Source organism: Hyperoodon ampullatus (assembly GCF_949752795.1).
Source record: "Hyperoodon ampullatus genome assembly, chromosome: 10".
NCBI lineage: Eukaryota > Metazoa > Chordata > Mammalia > Artiodactyla > Ziphiidae > Hyperoodon > Hyperoodon ampullatus.
Genome location: NC_136923.1, coordinates 75,174,896 through 75,195,907, shown reverse-complemented (window position 1 = coordinate 75,195,907; position 21,012 = coordinate 75,174,896). Strand labels below are relative to the sequence as shown.

The following is a 21,012-nucleotide window of genomic DNA, read 5'->3' as shown; positions in this document are numbered from 1 at the left end:
CCGAGTGCAAACGTGTAGGTGTGAGGATGTGTGTGAGTGTGTGAGTGTACATAGCCACAGCTGCTAGCAGAGGGTCTAATTAGAGAAACAAGAACATTCAGTGTAAAGTTTAATTTTAGAGATTAGTTAATTTTCTGGTTTTGTTTTCCCTGGCAATCAATAAAGCTACCAAGAAAACAGACCAAAGAACTGGTTGCTCTCTAAGTCTGTGCATATGTGGGAGGTGTGAGGCTGGCTGTGTGAGAAGACCTATAGGCAGAACTGGTCACTACAGGCAAAAATAATAACAGCCCCTCCCGTTTCCCCTCCTCCCAGCTCAGGTTCTGTCTCGGGAATGGGCCTGAGGCAGGAGGAGCTGAGTTCCTCCCTCTTTGGAGCCATGAGATGGCCAGGATGCCCCACACAAGGGCGTGACATCCGGGTGCCAGCTGGCCAAGAACTGGGTCCTGAGGCCACAGCTCACCACCCGTACCTTGAAGATGTCCGTTCAGAGGAAAGGGGTGCTCCAACCCCCAGGCCCCTGGAGAGCACAGTGCTGGCGGGTAGGTGGCACTGTTGCCCAGGGAAACCTAGTGGGCAGCTCTTCCCTCCTCCCCAAGCCTCCTCTTCTCCGGCCTCCTCTCTCCCCACTCAGCCATCTCCACCTGAAAGTTAGGCTCAACCCTGATGGGCCACAGGCCGTGGTGTCCCCACGATCTGTGCCCCCCAGTCCCCCAGGAAAGGAGGTTAGGGGAGCCAGAGGAGATGTTGCATAGGTGGAGGCCATGCCCTTGGCGGGTGCAGGCCTGGCTAGGCTGGAGGAAGAGGGGAGAGGCTGGAGGAGGGAAAGGAGCAGCTCTGATGGCTCAGGTGACATGAGAAGCATCAGGGGTGAGCCATGTTGGAGGCCTGAGGGTTTTCCTCTCCAGCTGGAAATGTGAGCTCAATCCCTGGGCACTGTCAGCTGGGAAAACATTAGCCAGGGTATTTGGGAGGGCAGGGGATTTGTACACAGACATGCACACGGAAGCACATCAGGGTAGGAGTAGTGGGGGAACAGGACACAGGGCCAGCGCCCTGGGGTGGTGGCAGTTTGCCCCTTTGAAGACCCTGGGACACACAGCAGGGCTTCAGCTCATGGGCTAGGGGAGGACAGAGGGGTTGGGCAAGATTTCGAGATGCCTCTGACCCTGCCACTGGAAATGAGTCTTTCTCCAGCTGGAGTTCGTGACAAGGTCCTCAGCCCTGCAGAGGCTCTGCTTGCAGACGACCACTCTCCACTCTTCCCCACAAGTTCGGGGGAGGCAAGGGCCGTCCCCCACAGACACCCCGACCTTTGGGGGGGGGGTCTTTTCACGACCCTCTCCTCTTTGACTCCCACTAGCTTCCTGAGTTCCCCCTTGTCACCCAGGCCTATATCCTGCTCTCCCCACTTAGTCATTCATTCACCTTGGTCAGCTTGAAGGAATGCTGCCTGGGTGGTCTCCCACCCTCTCTGAAGGGAGTGCCCTCCCAGAACCCAGGTGGCGAGGCTGCAGTTTAAAGGACTGAGGTGCACTGCCCTCCACGGTTTGCCCTGCCCCTCACCCCTGGCAACAGCTCTTCAGAGCCAGGGAGCAGGAGGGGAGGGAGAGGTGTGAAACCTGCGTGGTGAGCACAGTCCCCCCCAGGACCCAGTCCCCGCCAGGACACAGTCCCCCCCAGGACCCAGCCTCTCAGGGCCCAGTGAGATAAACAACAGCAGAGGGAGTGGCAGAGAGGAAACCCCGATCTTTGGATCTTCGGGGCCAGCGCCAAGAGGAGATCAACATTTCCATGGCTTTGAGGCTTTGAGATAGAGTATCGCGGCTGACACCGGCCCCGGCCTCAGACCCACTGAATTCATTAGCTTGGATGGAAGCCAGCCCTGCTGTTCTCCAAACCACTGCCCCCTCGGTAGAGAGAGGCCCCAGCGGGGCCAGGCTGTGGAGGAAGGAAAGCCCCAATTGCCCTTCCCCTGGCCTGTAAACCTCCCCAGCTGCATAGCGAAGGCCTCTCTCTTGAGGCGAGGCCCAACGCGGGTCCCACAGTACAGTCGCCATTAACATAACAGTCACTAGATCCGTTGAAAGGCGGGACTGGAAATTCCGAGTATGCGAGTGGGAAGTGGAGGTGTCCCCCTAGGAACTCAGGGGCGGGGCTGGAAGAGACGACTCTGGCGGGGCAGGATTCCCTCCCCTCCCCACAGCTGTCTCTTTATGTACAGGAAAGGCGGTGGGGGGGCGGTGCTCGAATCGGCCCCTTCGGGGTCTGTCCCTTGCCCCCTCGCCTCCCCCCACCCCACCTGCACCGTGCCCAGCACAGCCTCATCCACATTCTTGACTCCCCCTGCTACACGCAGGGAGCACCATCCGGCGAGGGGCAGGGAGGAGGCCGGCGGGCCGGTCCAGGGCCCCGGGGTCACAGTGAGGTCTCTACGCAGGAGCCGTGGCGGTGCAACGGCCGGTGGCCGTGGCCCAGACATCCCTCCTGCCGGTGCACGATGAGCACCGGGAAGTAGAGGGCGTCGTGGTAGGGCGGCGGCGGCCCGGCCTCCTCCTCGTCTTCGTCGTCCTCGTCGTCCCCCATGCTGGCTTGGCTGGACAGCCGCGTCTGCTCGGTGGGGCAGCTCGCCTCGTTGACGCTCCCGCTCCGGCTGCGCCACAGGCAGCTGCGCCGGGAGCCGTAGAGGCGGCCTAGGGAGAAGCGGCTGCCCCCGCAGCCCGCCCCGCCGCCGGGCCCCGGTCCGGCCCGAGGGCTGGCACAGATGCTCAGAGCGCTACGCGAGAAGATGGACGAGCTGCTGACGGCGCGCTGGCAGTGCTCGCAGCTGCGCCGGTACGGGGCCAGGCCCGCTGCTCCTGGGCCACCCACCCCGCCGTAGCGGCACGTGGGCGTGTAGCCGCCCGCCGCGCCCCCAGCACAGCGCGCGCCCAGCCCTGCCAGGTCCATGAGCACCGCCTCCGAGTAGCTGGGCACCAGCTGCTGGTTGGAGCGGATGTGCCACTCGAGCTCCGTGCTGTCCACCGTGTTGACCCGCGGCAGGCGGTGCGTGAGCGGGGGCAACAGCTCGTCGCTGGGGCTGAGGCCTCCGCCCGCGCTGCCGCCGGCAGAGCTCGGGCCCTCCAGGCCGAAAAGCTTCTCCACGTGGTAGTGCGCGTAGGCCGTGCGGTACTCGGCCAGCACGCGCAGCGGCCACGACAGCGTGAGCAGCGCCGCAGCCCAGAAGGCCGACGAGCAGGCGTACCAGGGTGGCCTGGCCGGGTCGGGGAAGGCCACCATGAATTCGCGGAAGTCCACGTTCTTGAGATGCATGCCCTCGCGCGCCTCCATGTAGTCGTCCAGGCCCTCGTTCTCGGCGAAGAAGCGCGCGCGCTGGCACAGGTACGCGTTCTCGGCCTCCACGCTGGCAAAGCTGAAGCACTTGGTGAAGCGCAGCCGCGTGGCCGGCGCGCCCTCCAGCCCCACCAGCGCTTTGGACACGTCGCGGACGCCACATCGCTCGTAGTCGAACTCGGCCTCGGCCACGTGCGTGTTGACACGCTCATGGTAGACCTGTGGCGCCGGGGAAGGCGGCAGGAGTCACTTCTGTCCGCTTACCCTGCTCCGCCCCATCATGCTCTTGGCGCCGGATCAAACCCTCAGCCTGTCCTGGTTTAGCTCCCGGTTGGGGCCAGGTAAGATCTTATCATCGGGTTTATAGAGACATTGAGGCCTTCAGCTTCATCAGTGAGTTAGAGATGAGGGCGGGTCTAGGAACTCATCCCTACTTATGTGCCTTCTCACTTTAACTAAGCCCTGCTCCGTCTAGGGGTCAGTCCCAGGCCCTGAATTCCCTCCGGCTTGCCTGATCCTTTTGCCACTGCATCCTTTGTCCCACGCTGCCCCCTCATCACCCCAAACAGCCTACCCGTCTTCCCTTTTACAAGTGTGTTTCCAAATGGGCCCCCCAGAGGAGGTCCCTGTGGACCCCCTTTGTCTCTGGTCTCCCTGCTGCCACCTTAGCTAGTACCCGGCTTCCTTCCTGATCCTTACAGGGCCCAGGCTTTGTTTACCCAGCCCAATACTGAGACAGTGGAGAGGTCCCCCTTATCTGGGAAAATCTCCCCTTCCACCAGCGCTCTAATATGCCTAATCCCAGCAGGTATACGGAGTGCTGCTTGACACCCCCTCCATGCCTCCCAGGCCTACCTCCACCTTTTTGCCAGCTGACCCCCACCTCTGGGAGCCTCACACTTGGGATCCACAGCCTTGAGTTTGAGTCTAGCACTACCACTTAGAAGCTGCAGAACTTGGGCAAGTCACTGAGCTCAGGTCTCTTTACCTGTGAAAGAGGACTCGGTAGCAGGCGCCTCACTAATCAGCCTGTGAGGCTGTGCATGTGAAACACCTCCAACCATTAAGCACTAAACCATACAGACCCTGGAGCCAGACTGCCGGGGTTCAAATCTCAGCTCCACCACACACTAGCTGTTTGACCTTAGGTAAGTTACTGAACCTCTCCAAGCCTCAGTTTCCTCATCTATAAAATGGGGGTAATAGTTACCTACCTCATAGAGTTATCATGAGGGTTAAATAAATGATTTGATATTTGTAAAGTAGTTAGAGCAGACCCTGGCTGCTAGTAAGTGTTTGCTGTTATAATTATGGTGGGTGTTATTGTCCTCCTGTTGCAGTGCCCACAAGAGCTCACTGCTGCCTGTGCTCCTCCCCCTGAGGACAGTCGAGCAGGGTCCCAGCACCCCCTCCCATCTGGACTGGCCTGTGCTCCCCTCCAGCTCCTCACCTGGGTGGTGGTGTAGGCGTCTCCATTGCGGTATCGGGTGACCTGGCGGGTGCGGCGGACATAGTGGTAGCTAATGGCCTTCCACCAGATACAGGGCGTGGCCTGCTGCATGCGGCCCACGCGCTCCCGCACGCTGCTCACATCCACGCGGTGCTGCAGCTCGTGGCGGGCTTGGCAATGCCAGCACTCCACCAGGTAGACAGCGTACAGCATGAGCAGGAAGGCCAGGGGGATGTAGACATAGCCGTTGGAGCAGGGGCTGTCGTGGTACATGAGGCTGTTGCCCTGGTAGGCGCTGCTGAAGGTGAGGCGGGTCACCGTGGTGACGTGGCACCAGGCCACGGCCCCCAGGCAGCCGTACATGAGCAGCGAGAGGAGCAGGCACTTCCAGTGGGACTCACGGCAGAGGGACTTGGTGAAAGAGGGCTGGATGGGACGCTGCTGCTCAGAAGGGCAGGCAAAGGGGCCAAGATGAGTGCGGAGTGAGACAGAGTGGCAAGGCCCAGCACAGAGATGGATGGCGGGCCAGAGGCCGACACCGGAGATGACAGGCAGAGACAGACAGGAATGTGCAGAGAAGAGTCAGACCAAGATGGGAGGCCAGGACCAGAGATAAACACAGAAGTAACCCAGCGTGAGCCATGAGGACAGGAAAGAGGGACGGAATGCCAGTATAGGGAAGTGCAGAGGCAGAGGGATCAGAGCCAGAGATGGAGGGAGAAGGCCCAGGTGGCAGTGAAGACACAGATGGATAGGATGGCACCCAGAGAAACAGAGTCCAAAGACAGACACAGAGATGGCAGTGAAACAGGAGAAGGTGTGCATAGGGAAGACAGGGAGGACAGATAGGCATCAGAGAAGGCAGGTCCCCAGCCCGGACCCCTTCCAGGTATTCCCGGAAAGGGGAGAGGGGCCCACTGACATCACCTTCCCACTTCACAGGTGCGGCCTCCCTTCTTCCAGAGCCTAGGAGGAGCCACTTCCTCTGACCTATCCACCTCCCTGTCCCTCACAGACAATTAGCCTCATACCTCCCAGGAAACCCCAAGCCCTGTCTCTTTCCCCATACTCTGGACCCCAGGTCCCCTGTGAGTCTCCCTAACATCTACCCCTGTTCTAAGATAAAAGGCAGGGGGGTTTGTGTCCCTGAGGAGCAAGTGGTCCAGGAGGATATATCCAGAAGGGCAGAGGCATGTGGCTGGGGAGCGGGGATGTGGGACGGGGGTGCGGGGGCAGGGAGGGAGATGTTCGCAGCCCAGCCATTTGTCAAGAGAAAACGATTTTTGGTACGGGGGCCTATTAAAGCACTTATCACGTTCTGGCCCACAGTTGTCCCGGTGAGTTGTTTACATGTGTGGCTCCTCCACTAAACTGGGTGCTCCTGAGGGCAGGGCCTCATTCCCTTTGCATCCTGGGTGCTGGCACCCACAGCCGCTCAGTGATGAGTACTGAGTTGGATTTCTGGTAGCAGCCTGGGCTTTCCCTCTCCTCCCCTCACTGTCTAGCTCTAGGAACCCTCCACACACCCTCCTGCCGAGATCCTGACTTTTTCTTTCAATTCCCCAGGCTGGACCTGGAGGCTAGCCAAGGGAGGGGAGAGAAAGGAAGGGCACGGTAACAGACAGCAGGCCCTGGACCCGGTGTGAAATCCGAGGAAAGATCTGGAAGTACAGATAGGTAGGTGGGCTGGGAAATAGTACTCAGCATATGCAAACAAGATTAGGGTACATGTGCCTTTCAGGGAGCCTTGCCCTGCGAGGGGAGCATATGTGCCCCTTGGTGTGCCTGAGTGTGCACTTGTCCCAGTGAGAGGGTGTGTGGAAGGGGCTCTGCCTGCGGGTCCTGCCTGTGTGCTTCTGCCCCAGTGCCGTGTGCAACGTGTGCACGAGTGTGCATGGGAGATGGAGGAGCCCCTGGTACTCTCCTCCATTTCTTTGTCTCCAGGTTCAGAGGACTGAAGAGTAGGACCCCCAACAAGGGATGTGCTGGGTACCAAAACTGGGAAGGATTCCTGGGCTCAGGGCCCCGTGGAGGGGGGCCTGCATGGATATGGGGAGAGAGAGGCGCACATCCCCCACGCACACACTCCCAGTGACTCCAGGGGAGGGATCGCCTCTGCACACATTCGACCTTTTTAGGACCCCAACTCACGTTAACACTACCATTTCCCCCGTGGAACTGGCAGGTACTCTTCTGCCTCCGCAGCCCCTACAAGTCACCCTGCCTGGCCTTCAAGATAGCATCCCCTCCGCGAGATGGGATCCCGGACACCATCCCCACCCCCACCAGCCCGGGATCCGCGAGGCTCCGCCCCTAGGCCCCTCCCCCTGCCCGGGACCCCCGAGCCCCGCCCCCGGCGCGGCCCCTTCCCTGCCACCGCGGACAGCTCCGGCCGCCGGGTGGGGGCAGCGAGGCGGGACTGCGGCTGCGGCGGCCGGCTCGGGGTGCGGGGCGCCGGCCGCGCTGCGGCGGAACCGGCGGGGGCCGCGCGCGGCGGGGGATGGGGGCCAGGCTGCGGCCGCGCCGGGGGAAGGGGCGCCGCCGGCTCTCACCTCCTCTCGGGCGGGGCCCTCGTCCGCCGCCGCCGCCGCCGCCGCCGCCGCCGCCGCCGTGGGCTCCTCCGGGACCCCGGGGCCGCCACCGCCGCCGCCGCCGCCGCCGCCGCTCTCGCCCGCGGCCGAGCCAGGGGGGGACATGGCGTAGAGGGGGCGCGTCGAGCTCAGGGCCTCCCGGGGGGCTGCCGGGGGCCGGGGGCATCCTGCGCCGGCTCTGGGGAAGGGGCGGGAGGGGGCGGGGCCCTCGCTGCTCCCCACCCCCCGCCGGGGGGAGGGGGCCTGGAAGGGGCACCACGGGTAAGGGGCTAGGGGATGGGGATGGGGAGGCGGGATGGGGGGCCGGGCCGGGGGGGCCGGGGCCGGGGGTGGGTGTCACCTTGAGGCCCTCGCGGCGCCGCTCCGCCTCCCGCCCGCTCCCGCCGCCGCCTTTTGTCTGAGCCGAGCTGGAGCCAGCGCGCCCCCCCTCTTCCTCCCAGCGCAGGAGCCCCGCCCCCGGCCCCCCAAACTCCGCCTTCCCCATGCCTACCTAATGGCCACCCCAAAGGGGAAAAGCAACAGGGGTTCCCCGCACCCCTTCCCCACTCCCAGCCCTGCTCACCACACGCACACGCACCATCCCAGGAAGATCTAAGCCGAAACTCCTCGGTCTATTTGTGAAGGGGGCGCCAGCGGTTCAACCAACATCCCTCCCCATCTTTGGTTCCCGCAAGTTCCCGGGGCTGAGAGGGGGGAAAGGAAATTGAGTCTTGGAACCCTAGGGAAGAGCCTTATTCCCAGTTGGATGGTAAAGTGTTAAGGCAGGAGCCAGACTTCACAGGCCAGACCCATCTGAACAAGGATGGGATAGGGTGAAAAGGAAAGGATTAGAGCTAGATGTGAGAAAGGAGTAACAGAGGGCAGAAGAGGGGACATTGAAACCAGCCTTCACTGAATCATCTTCCTACCCTAGGACAACAGACCCAGAGAAGCAATGAAGTGTGTACATAGCCCTAGGCTGGAGATCAGGAAACCTGAGTACAGATTCTTAATCCTGGCTCTCTCATTAGCTGTGTGACCTTGGGCAAGTGCCTTCCCCTCTCTGAGCCTTAGTTTCCTCATCTGGGCAGTGAGAAAGTTGACTGGACAATCTCTAAGTCTCTGACTTTCTTCTGTGGGTGTAGGAGGCAGAGTCACAGGCCACAGGCCAGGCTGAGTGACTGCAGGTCGCCTGTCCCTTCATGCCATCCACCCACAGTGCTTTTCCCTGTCCCGCTCAGGGGCAGAAAGGAAACTGCCATTCATTCACTCCTGAATGCATCCATTCAATAAACAGGTATTAAGGGACTTCCCCAGTAGTCCAGTGGGTAAGACTCCATGCTCCCAATGCAGGAGGTCTGTGTTTGATCCCTAGTCTGGGAACTAGATCCCACATGCATGCCACAACTAAGAATCCACATGCCTCAACTAAAGATCCCATATGTCCTGATGAAGACCTGGCGCAGCCTCAATTAATAAATAAAATAAATATTTTTTTTAAAAAATCACATGTAACTTAAAAAAAAAAAGGTATTAAATACCCACTGTGTGCCCTGTACAGAAATGCAAAAATACAATTTCCTGTCCTCAAGGAGCACAAAGTCTAATGGGGAAGGAGTACATGGAAACCAATCATTATGTTAGAATAGGATAAAGGCTACACTTGATCAATCTGTGTGTGCACAGTCACTGCGGAATCCTGTTGTGTGTCATGTGTTACATTAGAGTCTTTGACATATAGTGACTTTCCCCATTTACCCACAAGAAACCAAGGCAGAGGGAGGGTTAGTAACTTATTCAAGGTCACTTGCTAGTACTCAAAGAGTGGTCCTAGAATCCAGACCTTTCCATAGGGATCTCGGGGGGTCAGAAGTCAGCTTGAGGCAAAGCCTGGATATCTGATCTTCGGGAACAGAGGAAAAGCCCACTGATGGTCCTGCCTCTCATCTGGGACAGAAGAGCCTCTGCCTCCACCCACACACCCACCTCCCACTCCTGGTCCTGCCTCCATTTTCCTACTCTTCCCTTTCCAGGGAAGGTGAAGGGGGCTCAGCCTGCCTGTCACTTCAGAACTATCCAGCCTACATGATCCTCCCCAGGTCAGTGAGTCCATCCTCCCTGCCAAAACAGAGGAAGGGTGTGGTCCCAAAAAGCATGGTTCTCCTTCATCCCCGTTGGCAGAGGAAGAATCTCACTTGGTGGCTCATTCCAGTGTCTCTCTCCTACCCATGATTTTTGGGAAGTCCTGCCTACAGCTAACTCCAACCCTTCTTCTTCTGGTTATCAGTTCACTCCACCTAGTTCAGTGCTTACTGCAGATGGAGAGCAGAGGTCCTAACCCTGGCCTTTCCTAACCCAGATAGGATCTTCACATTCCCCATTTAGTTGTTCTAATCTTCCTCCTGTCCCCCAGCCCCACTGCCTTCCTGACTCCATTTCAGGGGGCTTTGGAAGAGAGGTAGCCCAACTTCTTTTGGCCAACTCCAGAGCTCCCAAGAGATAAAAGACCACCTCTCCTTTCTCCATACACACACATGCCCCCTCCTTGGAAGCCCAGAGAAAAGAGGGGTGAAAGGAGGGGGCTGTGGAAGGAGCCAGCTAACCGGCTGGTCACCTTGGCAACTGGGCCTGTTTCCTGAAGATGAGCCTGGCTGGAGTGGGCATAGATGGGAAGTGGGAGCACGACAGAGGGAACCAGAAAACAGAGAAGAGGACTGGAGGGGCCCAGCATTGAAGATGGGAGCTGAGGGGGTGAAGTCAGGACCCTGACCATGTTGTGACCGGAGTCAAAGTTCCCAGGTCATCTTTCCAGATGACGCTGCCATGGTCCCTGTTCCCATTCCTAAATTTTCCCCAGAAGGGCTTCCTGTCCGAGTGCAGGCTAGATTCTGGAAGTAGTCAGTGACTCAATGCTGACCTCATGTGGCCAGAAAAGGGGCTGCCAAACACCTGTTACGGTTTAGAGCCAGACACTGGACTGGATTGGGGTAGGTTTTTCCTTAAAATCAGCCTCTGTACGTATGAGAGAGGCGGTCCCTGCACACTCCAGAGTTTTTGTGTCCTTGCAGAGAGCTCAGATGTCCCCAACCCCTTAGATCTTCCAAAAGGAAAGAAAGTTTCACTGAAAACATTTTTTAAGTTTTGGATTAGGAACAGGAAAACGCAGCTCTACACTTTCAGATTGTTTGACCTTGGGCAAGCCAACTCACCTCTCTGGGGCTCAGCTTGCAACTTTAAAATGGAGGTGATTTTGAACCCAAGTGTTTAGGGTTGTACTTTTTGTTCCAGCTTTTGAGGTTGGGAGAGGAACAGGTCAGGGGAGGAAGTTGAGAACATCTGAAGTCACACTGACTCCAGGGGAAGGAGATGCCTCAATTTCCTTGGGCTTTCCCCTCACGGCTCCTCACTGCCTCATGCTCAACACATCCTCCCCACTCTGGTCGTCAGCGGGGATGGAGAGCAGTGGGTCATCTCCTCCCTTCTGCCCTTCCCCCTCTCTTCTCCATCCACTCACCCCCTCCCCAAACAGAGACTAGGTACTTCTCCCAGCCCTCTTCCCTTCCCATCTCCAGTTCAAATGGAACCTCCCCTCCCTCTCACCCCACTGGGTAGTTGGCCCCATGCTGTGCCTTTCTAGCACCCTGTTTTCACTCCTATCTTAGCCCAATCACTCTGTGTTGTAACTTTGAGGGGGCTTTTTGAAGGCTGGAACCATGGGACAATTTCTTTGTGGAGGAGGGGGGTTGTTGGTTATTACTGTTACTGTGATACTCGGTTTTGCTTCCAGCAGGGAGAACAATGTCAGGCATTTAGGAGAATCTCCATACATGTTTTTCAAATGAATGAAGGATGGGGATGGTGGTAGGGAAGCTGCTTAGTAGCTGCCCGTGCACACCCCAGCTTCCTTCCCCCAATGCCAGAGATGGAAAAGGGAGATGTTTTCTTGGGCATGACCTTCTAAGTGCATTGCTGGAACTTGGGGTAGGGGATAAATCATGGGGCAGTGATTTGGGGCTCACCACGTGAGTGGGGTTTGCCTACAGCCTCCTTAGCCCCAGGAAAAGTAGGGATGGGGAAGGAGGAAAGATGTGCTGGGGCTGGGGCTGCCGAGGGAACCTCAGCAGAGTGCTGCCCAGCATATCTCGGGCCTCCCCATCCTGGTCCCACCATGAGGAACTAAACTTCCCTAACCAGATGTCACCACCCGAGGCCACTGTTTCATCCCTGTGAGGAATGACCCCTCTGCTTTTTTAGACAACAGTGTTTCTGAGAAAAAACGCTTTCAAAAAGCACATCCTGGGCTCTCCTGGTGGTGCAGTGGTTAAGAATCCGCCTGCCAATGCAGGGGACACGGGTTTGAGTCCTGGTCGGGGAAGATCCCACATGCCCCGGCGCAAGTAAGCCCCGTGCGCCACAGCTACTGAGCCCGCGCGCCTAGAGCCCAGTGCTCCACAAGAGAAGCCACCGCAATGAGAGGCCTGCGCACCGCACCGCAACGAAGAGTAACCCCTGCTCGCCGCAACTAAAAAGAAAGCCTGCGTGCAGCAACCAAGACACAACGCAGCCAAAAATAAATAAATATTTTTTTTTTAAAAAAGCACATCCTCATGTCCAATTCTATGTGATCTGGGAAGTTGACACAGGAGACCCTCTATCCAGGACCCAAAGGGAGAAGTTCTCCTTTAAAGACATGGGTGTCCCCTTTGTCTCCTGGAAAAGCAAGAGAAATTGAGAGCAATGGTCAGGAGACAGGTAGCAACGCTTCCCCGTCCCACCTCCCACGTGCCCTCCCCAGAGGACGCCCAGCTTGTGCAGATGATTAATAAATATTCCTTTAAAAACAAACTAATGGGGTCTTACCTGGTGGTCCAGTGGGTAAGACTATGTGCTCCTAATGCAGAGGGCCCAGTTCGATCCCTGGTCGGGGAACTAGATCCCGCATGCATGCCTCAACTAAGAAGCCCGCATAAAGTTGGCATGCCCCAACTAAGAGTCCGCATGTTGCAACTAAGAAGCCTGCACGCTGCAACTAAAGACCCCGAGTGCCACAACGAAGATCCCGCGCGCCGCAACTAAGACGCGGTGCAGCCTAAATAAGTAATTAATTTAAAAAAAAGATCCTAGGAAGCATTAAAAAAAAAAAAGAATAAATGAATGAATGGGGAAAATGAATGAAGAAACAGGAAGTGAAGGAAAGAAAGAATGCACGGAATTAATAAATGAAATGAAGAAGGAAGGGGGAAAGAATGAATGGATGGTTGGATGAATGAATGAATGGGTGAATTAACGCACGAGTGAGTCAGGACCGGGGAACCCCTGACTCGGAGCCAACGCAGAGGGCGGGGTAAGGGGGATTCCGAAGGGCGGGGTCTCGGTCCGGAAGCGCGGCGCCTGCCGGGGGCGGAGCCTGAGGGCGGGGCGAGCGAGCGCATCGTACTGGGCTACCCAGCTGCCCGGAGTAGCGGATGCCGAGGACCCCGCCAGCGTTCCGAGCCTCTCCACGCTTCTCGCCGACCCCTCGGGCCCCCGCAGCCCGGGAAGGAGTCCACTCCGGGCCCAGCACCCGCTCTGCAAGGCGGACCTGCAACCCGGAAAGGCGGCGCGGAGTCGGCTCCTGCTCGGACCGGGCCCCGGCGGGCCGGCGCCGCGGGGATGTCGGAGGCGCGGAAGGGGCCGGACGAGACGGATGAGAGCCAGTATGACTCGGGCATCGAGTCTCTGCGCTCTCTGCGCTCTCTGCCCGAGCCTACCCCGGCCCCAGCCTCTGGGCCCTCAGACGGAGGGTGCCCCCAGCCCTGGACTCATCCTCCGGGAACCGCCAAGGAGCCAGAGGAGAAGGAAGACACAGACGGGGAGCGGGCTGACTCTACCTATGGCTCCTCATCGCTCACTGAGCCCCTGTCCTTGTTGGGGGACCCCAAGACCGAGGACCCAGCCCCAGACTCGCCGCTTCCCGCCGCGGGGGCGCTGAGCCCTCAGCAGCTGGAAGCACTCACTTACATCTCCGAGGACGGAGACACGTGAGTATGGGGGCTAGGCTAAGACAGGATCCCTTCCTCCCTCCCAATGGTAACTCGGGGCCTCCCCCAGGAGCCGCAACCCCCTATGTGAGAATCCCTCAAGGCACCAGCTCTGGAAGGGGCCGTCCCCACTCTCTCTTTCAAACTTAACTCTCAACCCATTTTTGAGCTGTAGCCAGGACCAGTCCAGAGGACCTGGCATCATCTGCCTGCCCCACCTTTTGGCAGGGCCCTTACCAGGCACCTGGAAACCCAGCTATCATCTTGGAAATCTGTCAGTAACCCACCCCTAGGAAGAGAAAATTCCCCTGACCAGCCCAGTTTTGTTTTGTTTTGTTTTTTCCTTACTGGGAGACAGGGCATCCTTGTTTGCTCAATATCTGGGATTCCCGGCCTCTGACCTCAGAGTGCCCTGTCTCAAGGAACAAGAGGGGCCAGTTACAGGCTGCCAGTGGGCCCAGGAAGCTGGGGTTGGGGGTGCTGCCAGGGTGCATTGCTGAGGCTGGCCCTAAGGAGGAGGAGGTGAGCCAGGCTGGGGCACTCTTGCCCCAGCAGACAGACAGGCGGCTGGCTGCCCCAGCTAACTTCCTCCTCTGCTGAGAAAGGGGAAGTGAGGGCTAGAGTCAGCCTTACCGACACTCTCCACCTCCTGAGCCCCACAAGTCCCCCTCACTGTCCTGTGTGACCCCTTTACTTCATCCTTCCTCCCCAGGCCCAGGTGGAGCTTGGTGGAGACTGGGCTGGGGGGCAGTTGAAGTAAGAGACAGTTATGTGGCAGGGACTGGCCAGTTGAGGATTTGCCCCTCGGGAAGAAGAAAACACCGACAGGAGAGGGGGTGGCTGAGATTTGCGGGGGTGAGAAACAGAGTGGAGGGGGGCTGGGGGCCCAGATCTGGGGTGCTGGAATGAATGGGGCTGAGGAGGCAGGAGATATCTGTCTTGACCTGCTTTTTTGGAGATGCAAGGGTCCTGGGTGGCCTTTGACAAAGATAGTCTCTGGACCCATTGGGTGACCCTAGGCCTTTTTGTACTCTGTGTCCAAATCACCAGCCCTCAGGCCCACAACCAAGATTGTGCGGGCTCTGTGCAGAATACCTATGGCTGACCTTTGACCCAGGGAGTGGCTTCTGAGCCCGCCCTCCTGTGTTAACCTCCCAGCCCCTGCCTTGACCTTCTCTAGTTAAAGACAGATGTGGTGTCTAGACCCAAGGGGGGTTGGCGGGAGTGGTGTCAAGACTCCCCTGGGGGTTCCCTGAGAGGAGGGGGCACCTTCTTCCCTCCGGAGGTGTCTGGGCTGTGGGACATATGGAAATGGGAAGAGGAAGTGGGAGGAGGGGAGACTGAGGGAGAGAGGGAGGTGGCTGCAGGAATGTGACCAGAGAGCAGGCCCTGGCCGAGGGGATTTCCAGCACAGTTCCTCCCTCCCTCCCTCCGTCACTCTCTCCTGGGCCTCGCCTGCCACCAGAGCCAGCGCCCCTCCCACCCGAGCAGCCCCCTCCCCAGCCCAGACGGGCCTTTCAGCCAAGCTACCCCCCTGTCGAATGCCCCGAGGCAGCTGTCCCTGGCCTAGACCCTCCAGCTCTGGCTTTCATTTTCCCCACCTGATGTGGGGAAACCCCAGGGCTGGAACTTCCCCTCCTAGCCCCCCCCCGCCCCCCAGGTTACGGCTCTTTATCCCCCACCAAGCACACATTTTCTGCACTGCCAGGCCTCCCCTCGGAGGTGTGCACGGGAGCGGGGGCCCTAGGTCAGGTCCCTCCCACGCCCTGCTGTCTGAAGAGTGGCCCTCTGGCCGCCCTGTGGAGGGCAGCCGGACACGGTGCTGCCCTGCTTCCTGCTCCTCTTCCAAGAGCTTCTGTCTCGGAATGTGTTTCTGAGGGGGGAGGGGAGTGATCCCACCCCTGCCCTCTCTGTCCTCCCCGATGAGGCGGGCAGAGATGGGGAGCCCAGCCCTGGAAACCACCTCTGCACTACCCCAGCAGCTTTCAGTTTGGCTTTGAGCCTGCAGCTGCCCGGCAGGGCCCTGGGGCCAGAGGGGAGCAGGGTGTGGGCAGGCTGGACAGGAAGGACCTAGTCCCGTCAGCACCCTGCCCGCACTCTCACTCAGCCAAGGCCCTCCTGAAGGCCAGAGATGGGAACTTGGAGCTCCCACCCCCAGGATCCTGGCTTCCCGCACCAACCCTCACTTCCTGACCCAAACTCTCACTTCCCGCACCTACCGTACGGGTGGCAGCTTAGACGTTGATGTGTTCCTTCTAACCCCAGGACCCCAGCCCACTCTCTCTGGCCTGGGCCCTGACCCCAAACCTTGCCTCTTCCTCCCAGGCTGATCCACTTGGCGGTGATTCACGAGGCCCCGGCTGTGCTGCTCTATTGCCTGGCTTTGCTGCCTCAGGAGGTCCTGGACATTCAGAACAACCTTTACCAGGTGGGTGGAGAGAGTGGGCTGAGCCCAGATACCTATGTCTGTAGGTAGGTGTCTGTCCCAGCAGCAGCACAGCATCCTTAGGCTGCTCCCTCAGGAAGTCACATGCCAGACACTGGGCTAGAAGCTGAGGATGCAGAGAGGACAGCCTCTGCCCACAAGGTGCTCAAGCCTGGGCTAGGGGACTCGTGTCGATACCTAATTACACAGCATGGTGATGAGAGTTGTGATGGAGATGCATGCCAGCTGCTGTGGGAACCAATGTCTGTGGGAAGCAGCCAGGGAAGGCTTAATACGGGAGATGACTCTGCATGGAGCATTCAAGGAGGAGTTTGCCAGGTGGAGACTGCCTGGTGCCTCTGTCTCTTCCCCCCAACTCTCCCCATCACCTAAGGTAACAGAGGTCTCCCCAGAAGATGAGATACTAGACCCTGCCCCCCACTCCATCCTTTCTCCAGGGGCTTAGGCGACCTAAAAGGAGAGCAGGGGCCCACTCCCCTTACCTTGCCTCCAGAATTGGGGTCCCAAGAACTTGGTGGGGGGTAACAGAAGGAAGACCAGGACTATAGCATTTATAAGCAGTCCTCAAAGAAGGTGCTGGCCTCTGGCAATTTCTGTGCCCACGCTAGCGTGTTCCTGGAAGTGGGAGCATGCTGCAGTGGCCCTGTGACCCTCTCTTTGTGCCTGCAGACAGCACTCCATCTGGCCGTACATCTGGACCAGCCAGGTGCAGTTCGGGCCCTGGTGCTGAAGGGGGCCAGCCGGGTGCTACAGGACCGACACGGTGACACGGCCCTGCATGTGGCCTGCCAGCGCCAGCACCTGGCCTGCGCCCGCTGCCTGCTGGAAGGGCAGCCAGAGCCAGGCAGAGGACCGCCTCACTCCCTGGACCTCCAGCTGCAAAACTGGCAAGGTGCGGGCAGCCTCAGGGCCCATGAGATGAGGAGGGGACAGGAGACAGGGACCCCGCTCTTAGGGAAGGGAGGGTCACAGCTTGTCCACTGATGATGCATCTCCAGTTCTAAGCACATAGGTACTCAGAATACCTTTGCTTAAAGAAAGAATGAATGGACAAATGAATGAGTGAATGGGTTCTATTTAGAATTTATTGAGAACTTACTGTATGCTAAGCAGAGAGCTAAACTTTTCCCCTCAAGATATTCAGTTTAATAGAGATTAGATGAACTCATTAATTCATTCAACAAAAATGTACTGAGGGCTTTCTATGTGCCAGACACTATTGTAGGAGCCAGGCTTGCATCTGTGAGCAAAACAGAGAATGTCTGAGGCAAACAATAAACATAAGAAGTGAGTCCTCTAGGAGGTTAACGCGCAGTCACTGCTGTGGATACAGCAGAGCCGAGTGAGGGGACTAGAGTGTGTGTGTGGGGGGGTGATGTGATTTTTAAACAGGGTGGTCAGGGAAACCCTCTTGGAGCCCGGACATTTGAGCAGAGATTTGAAAGAGGTGAGGGGTGTGAATTTGAATCTAGTTCTCTAAGCAGAGAGGGGCAGAGAGGGGCCCAGGCCAGGAAGGAACTAGCAAAAAGGCTAGGGGAGCTCATGGGAGGAGGTGACCCCTGGGGAGGGGCTGGGGCCTGAGGATCCAGAGAGCTCTCAAGAAGGTGGCTTTTGGAAGGGGCCTGAAGGCAGGTAGAGTTTTAGAAAAAGAGTGACTGTGTGTGTGTGTGTGTGTATGGGGGGAGTGTGTGTGTGTGTGTGTATGGGGGGAGTGTGTATGTGTGTGTATGGGGCAGGGGGGTGTGTTGGGGGAGGGTGTGTGTATGGGGGAGGGGAGTATGTGTTGGGGGAGTGTGTGTGCATGGGGGAGGGTGTGTGTGTTGGGGGAGTGTGTGTGTGCGCATGGGGGAGGGTGTGTGTGTTGGGGGACGGTGTGTGTGGGGGGGTGTCACTCAGCAACCTGACCCCTGAAGCGTGAAAGTTTCAATAACATGACTCTGAAAAGGTGGAAACTTTGAGTTCCTTTCCCCCCAGACTTTTGAGGGGGTTTTTGGGTTTGTGTTTTAACAGTCCTGTGATCAGAGGCACTGAGTGGGCAGGGGGTCCCTTGGGACTGAGGGGTAAGGGAGGCCCCTGAAGAAAGGGAGAGAGAGCGAGCTGGTGGATGCAGCCCCCACGCTCACCCCATTCCCAGGTCTGTCCTGTCTCCACATCGCCACCCTGCAGAGGAACTGGCCACTCATGGAACTGCTGCTGCAGAACGGAGCTGACATCAACGCACAGGTGAGGCAGCCAATCAAGGTGCTGCCCAGCCCAGGGCCCAGGCCCGGGGTGCTTTCTCTTGAGGGCCTTGGCTGACACCCTTCTTCCCCCGCAGGAGGGCACGAGCGGGAAGACAGCGCTGCATCTGGCCGTGGAGACCCACGAGCGGGGTCTGGTGCAGTTCCTCCTCCAGGCTGGGGCCCAGGTGGACGCCCGCATGCTCAACGGGTGCACACCCCTGCACCTCGCCGCGGGCCGGGGCCTCAGCAGCATCTCATCCACCCTGTGCGAGGCAGGTGCCGACTCCCTGCTAAGAAACGTGGAGGACGAGACTCCCCAGGACCTGGCCGAGGATGTAAGAGGCGGACACTCAGCTCTGCTGTCCAGGACCTCCCTTGTGGAGACAGGCGCTGTAATAGCTGAAAGGGCCAAGGAGTTAGGAGCCCAGGGTGTAAATCACGGCTCTGCCGCTCACCGGCTGTGGGACCTTGGGCAAGCCTCTGCCCCTCTCGCAGTCTGTGTTCTTAATTGGTCAGGACCAGGGGCCCAAACATGGACTCCTACAGGAGCCGTGCAGCTAAAGTGCATCAGAGAAGCAGGCTGGGTGTAAGAGAGCCAGGTGGTGGTGCCTGCAGGAGACCAGACAGTCTTTTGTCTGAAGGTCACTCTACTCAGCTTCAGCAGATACTTGCAGAGGAGGAATGTGGGCCCGGTATTCCCAGGTCTTGGAATTTTTTAAGAGAGACGAAACCTAGATTTTCTGTAGTATCTTTCCCATTTTTAAATGTTTGATGTAAAAAAATATTCAAAGTGTTTTGTGAGTACCCTTTCCCAACACCCTCCTCCCCAAATAAAAACAAAAACAGGCCCTAGAAGCCCTGGGGGACCACTGTTTTGGGGGTTAGTAGGAAGATTTGTTCCCTGATGTCCTTCAACGACACTTGGTGGGGAGGAAAGGGCCCAATAGGTCTCCCAGCCCCCTTCCCCCACCGCTGCCTTTGTCCACGGGCCCTGATCTTGCTTCTCTCCATCCTCTTCCTCAGCCCTTTGCCCTTTTGCCCTTTGATGATCTGAAGATCTCCGGGAAGCCACTGCTGTGTGCTGACTGAAGCCGGGACAGGCTCTAGGGCCCTGGACGCTCCACCTCTTCCCATCTGAAAGCTGGAGCCACAGCTGCTACAGTCTGGGCCCAGGCCATGTGCCCTGGGGACTGCTGAGGCCAGAGCTTGGGGCCAGCACAGTCCCGAGCTGAGAAGAGGGACCGCAAGTAAGAGAGCCAGTCTGGAAGGAAGAGCTTCCAGGTGGATGGAAGGACCCCCAAAGCCCCAGGCAGCCTGGGCGAAGCCTGTTTACCTCTGTTGAAGATGGCGGGGCTCTTGTCTCTACCCACGTGGGGTCAGCCTGAAGCTGCCAGCCGGTAGGCAACATGGACTCTCCTGAGTGAGGAGAGACACTGAACTGTGAGTGAGCAGGGCCCTGAAGGGTTCCATCTCACTGCTGAGGAGGACTTTGAAACACTGTTGTTTAAAGACTTCACACAGAAGGCCCTGAACTGAGCCTTTGGGGATGGGGAAGTTTCAAGAACATGACACTAAAACAGCAGAGACTTTTAAACACCCCCCACCCCACTCCCGCCCCAAGTTGTTTTGTGTGTGTGCCTGTTTGTGTGCATTGGGGATTTTGAGACAGGCCTGCCCTGTGACCTTGTGGTGGAGGCAGAGAGAAGGAAGTTGTCACTTGGGCAGGGTAGGGCCTTGTAGGGAGGGTAGGGAGGCTAATGGTCCTCAGGCCTCTCTGTCCAGCACAGACCCTTGCCCCTTCTGTGGAAATGCAGATGGATGGAGGAAGAGAAAGAGGAGTGAGAAGATGCAAGTGGGAGGCCTCACCACGGCCCTAGAGGAGCCTGGAGAGAAGGGCTAGCCTGTGGAGGGTGACACGAGGGAGCGTGGCTTCGTATGTTGTTTTCTCTCATTCCACGTATGTTTGAGGCACCTATTAGGTCAGGCCTATGCTGGGATAGAATATGTGGGAATAAAACAGTTTCTGGCCACTTGGAGACTTAGTCTAGTGAGGCAGCCATTAAAATCATAAACATCCAAATAAATATGTAATTGCAAGTCGCGATGGAAGGAAAAGAATCGTGGGAGGGAGAGCAGTGGAGTGGGTGTAGGGCCATACTTTGGGTGGTCAGGGGAGGCCTGAGTATGGGTTAGGGGGAGAGCTTTCAGGGGGAGGCTTTTGGTGAATTAGAACTGAGAGCAGTGGGGCTCTGCAGCGGGGTGGGTGAGGGGCCGAGGTAGACGGGGGCCAGGTCACGCAGAAAGAACCTCCGAAGGTCATGAGGATGCGGGGACAGAACTGCTGGCCCAGCCCCCGAAGGAAGGAGACATCTTCTGCCAGAAAACGGGGAAATGGTAGCATAAGGGGATGTGCCTGGGATGCAGAACCTGTGTCCCCGTTCCTAGGATGGCAGTGGTCACCACCACCTCCGGGTCGGTGGTGAGGGCTAAGGGCGATGACGAAGCGGGGGCGGCACCGGGCTGGAGCTCCCGCTCCCCGACCCCACCCCACCCCACCCCACCCCACCCGCCCACAGAGGCAGCCAGCCTCCCGCGCGCCGAGCCGCGCCTCCCGCGCGCCGAGCCGCGTCTCCCGCCGGGCCGCGAGGGGGCGCTGTGGCCCGGCGGCGGCCCGGGGCGCTGCGTGGTCGCGGCCGGGGGCGGAGGGGCGGCCGCGGGGAGGGAGGCGGGAAGAGCGCGGCACTTCCGCTAGCCGGCCCCTCGGCTGCTGCTCCTGGAGGCTACAGCGGGAGTGGTGGGAGCGCGCGGCCCGGGGACCCGCATTCCCCGGCCCCGCTCCGCCCCACGCGGCCGGGACCATGGACGCCAGGTGGGGGGCTAGGGGGAGTGGCGAGTCCACGTGACCGAACCCCGCGCCACGTGACCGCCGCTCCTCAGCGCGGGGGGACGGGTGGGGTCCCATCTGCCCGGT

The 21,012-nt window shown here is 58.7% G+C and overlaps 2 protein-coding genes across 2 annotated transcripts; one reads left to right on the top strand and one right to left on the bottom strand.

Moving 5' to 3' along the window:
* Window positions 1-2,418: 2,418 nt before the first annotated feature.
* Window positions 2,419-7,479, bottom strand: TMEM151B (transmembrane protein 151B; the record flags this gene model as incomplete). Its single annotated transcript, XM_079713070.1, has 3 exons — window positions 2,419-3,552; window positions 4,784-5,224; window positions 7,336-7,479. 3 exons carry the CDS (start codon window positions 7,477-7,479, stop codon window positions 2,419-2,421), a joined length of 1,719 nt encoding a protein of 572 aa, XP_079569196.1.
* A 5,526-nt stretch (window positions 7,480-13,005) lies between these two features.
* NFKBIE (NFKB inhibitor epsilon) lies at window positions 13,006-19,130 on the top strand (the record flags this gene model as incomplete). Its single annotated transcript, XM_079713421.1, has 6 exons — window positions 13,006-13,373; window positions 15,699-15,801; window positions 16,489-16,711; window positions 17,954-18,042; window positions 18,137-18,376; window positions 19,065-19,130. The coding sequence occupies 6 exons, from the start codon at window positions 13,006-13,008 to the stop codon at window positions 19,128-19,130; spliced, it is 1,089 nt and encodes a 362-aa protein (XP_079569547.1).
* Between the last annotated feature and the right edge of the window lie 1,882 nt (window positions 19,131-21,012).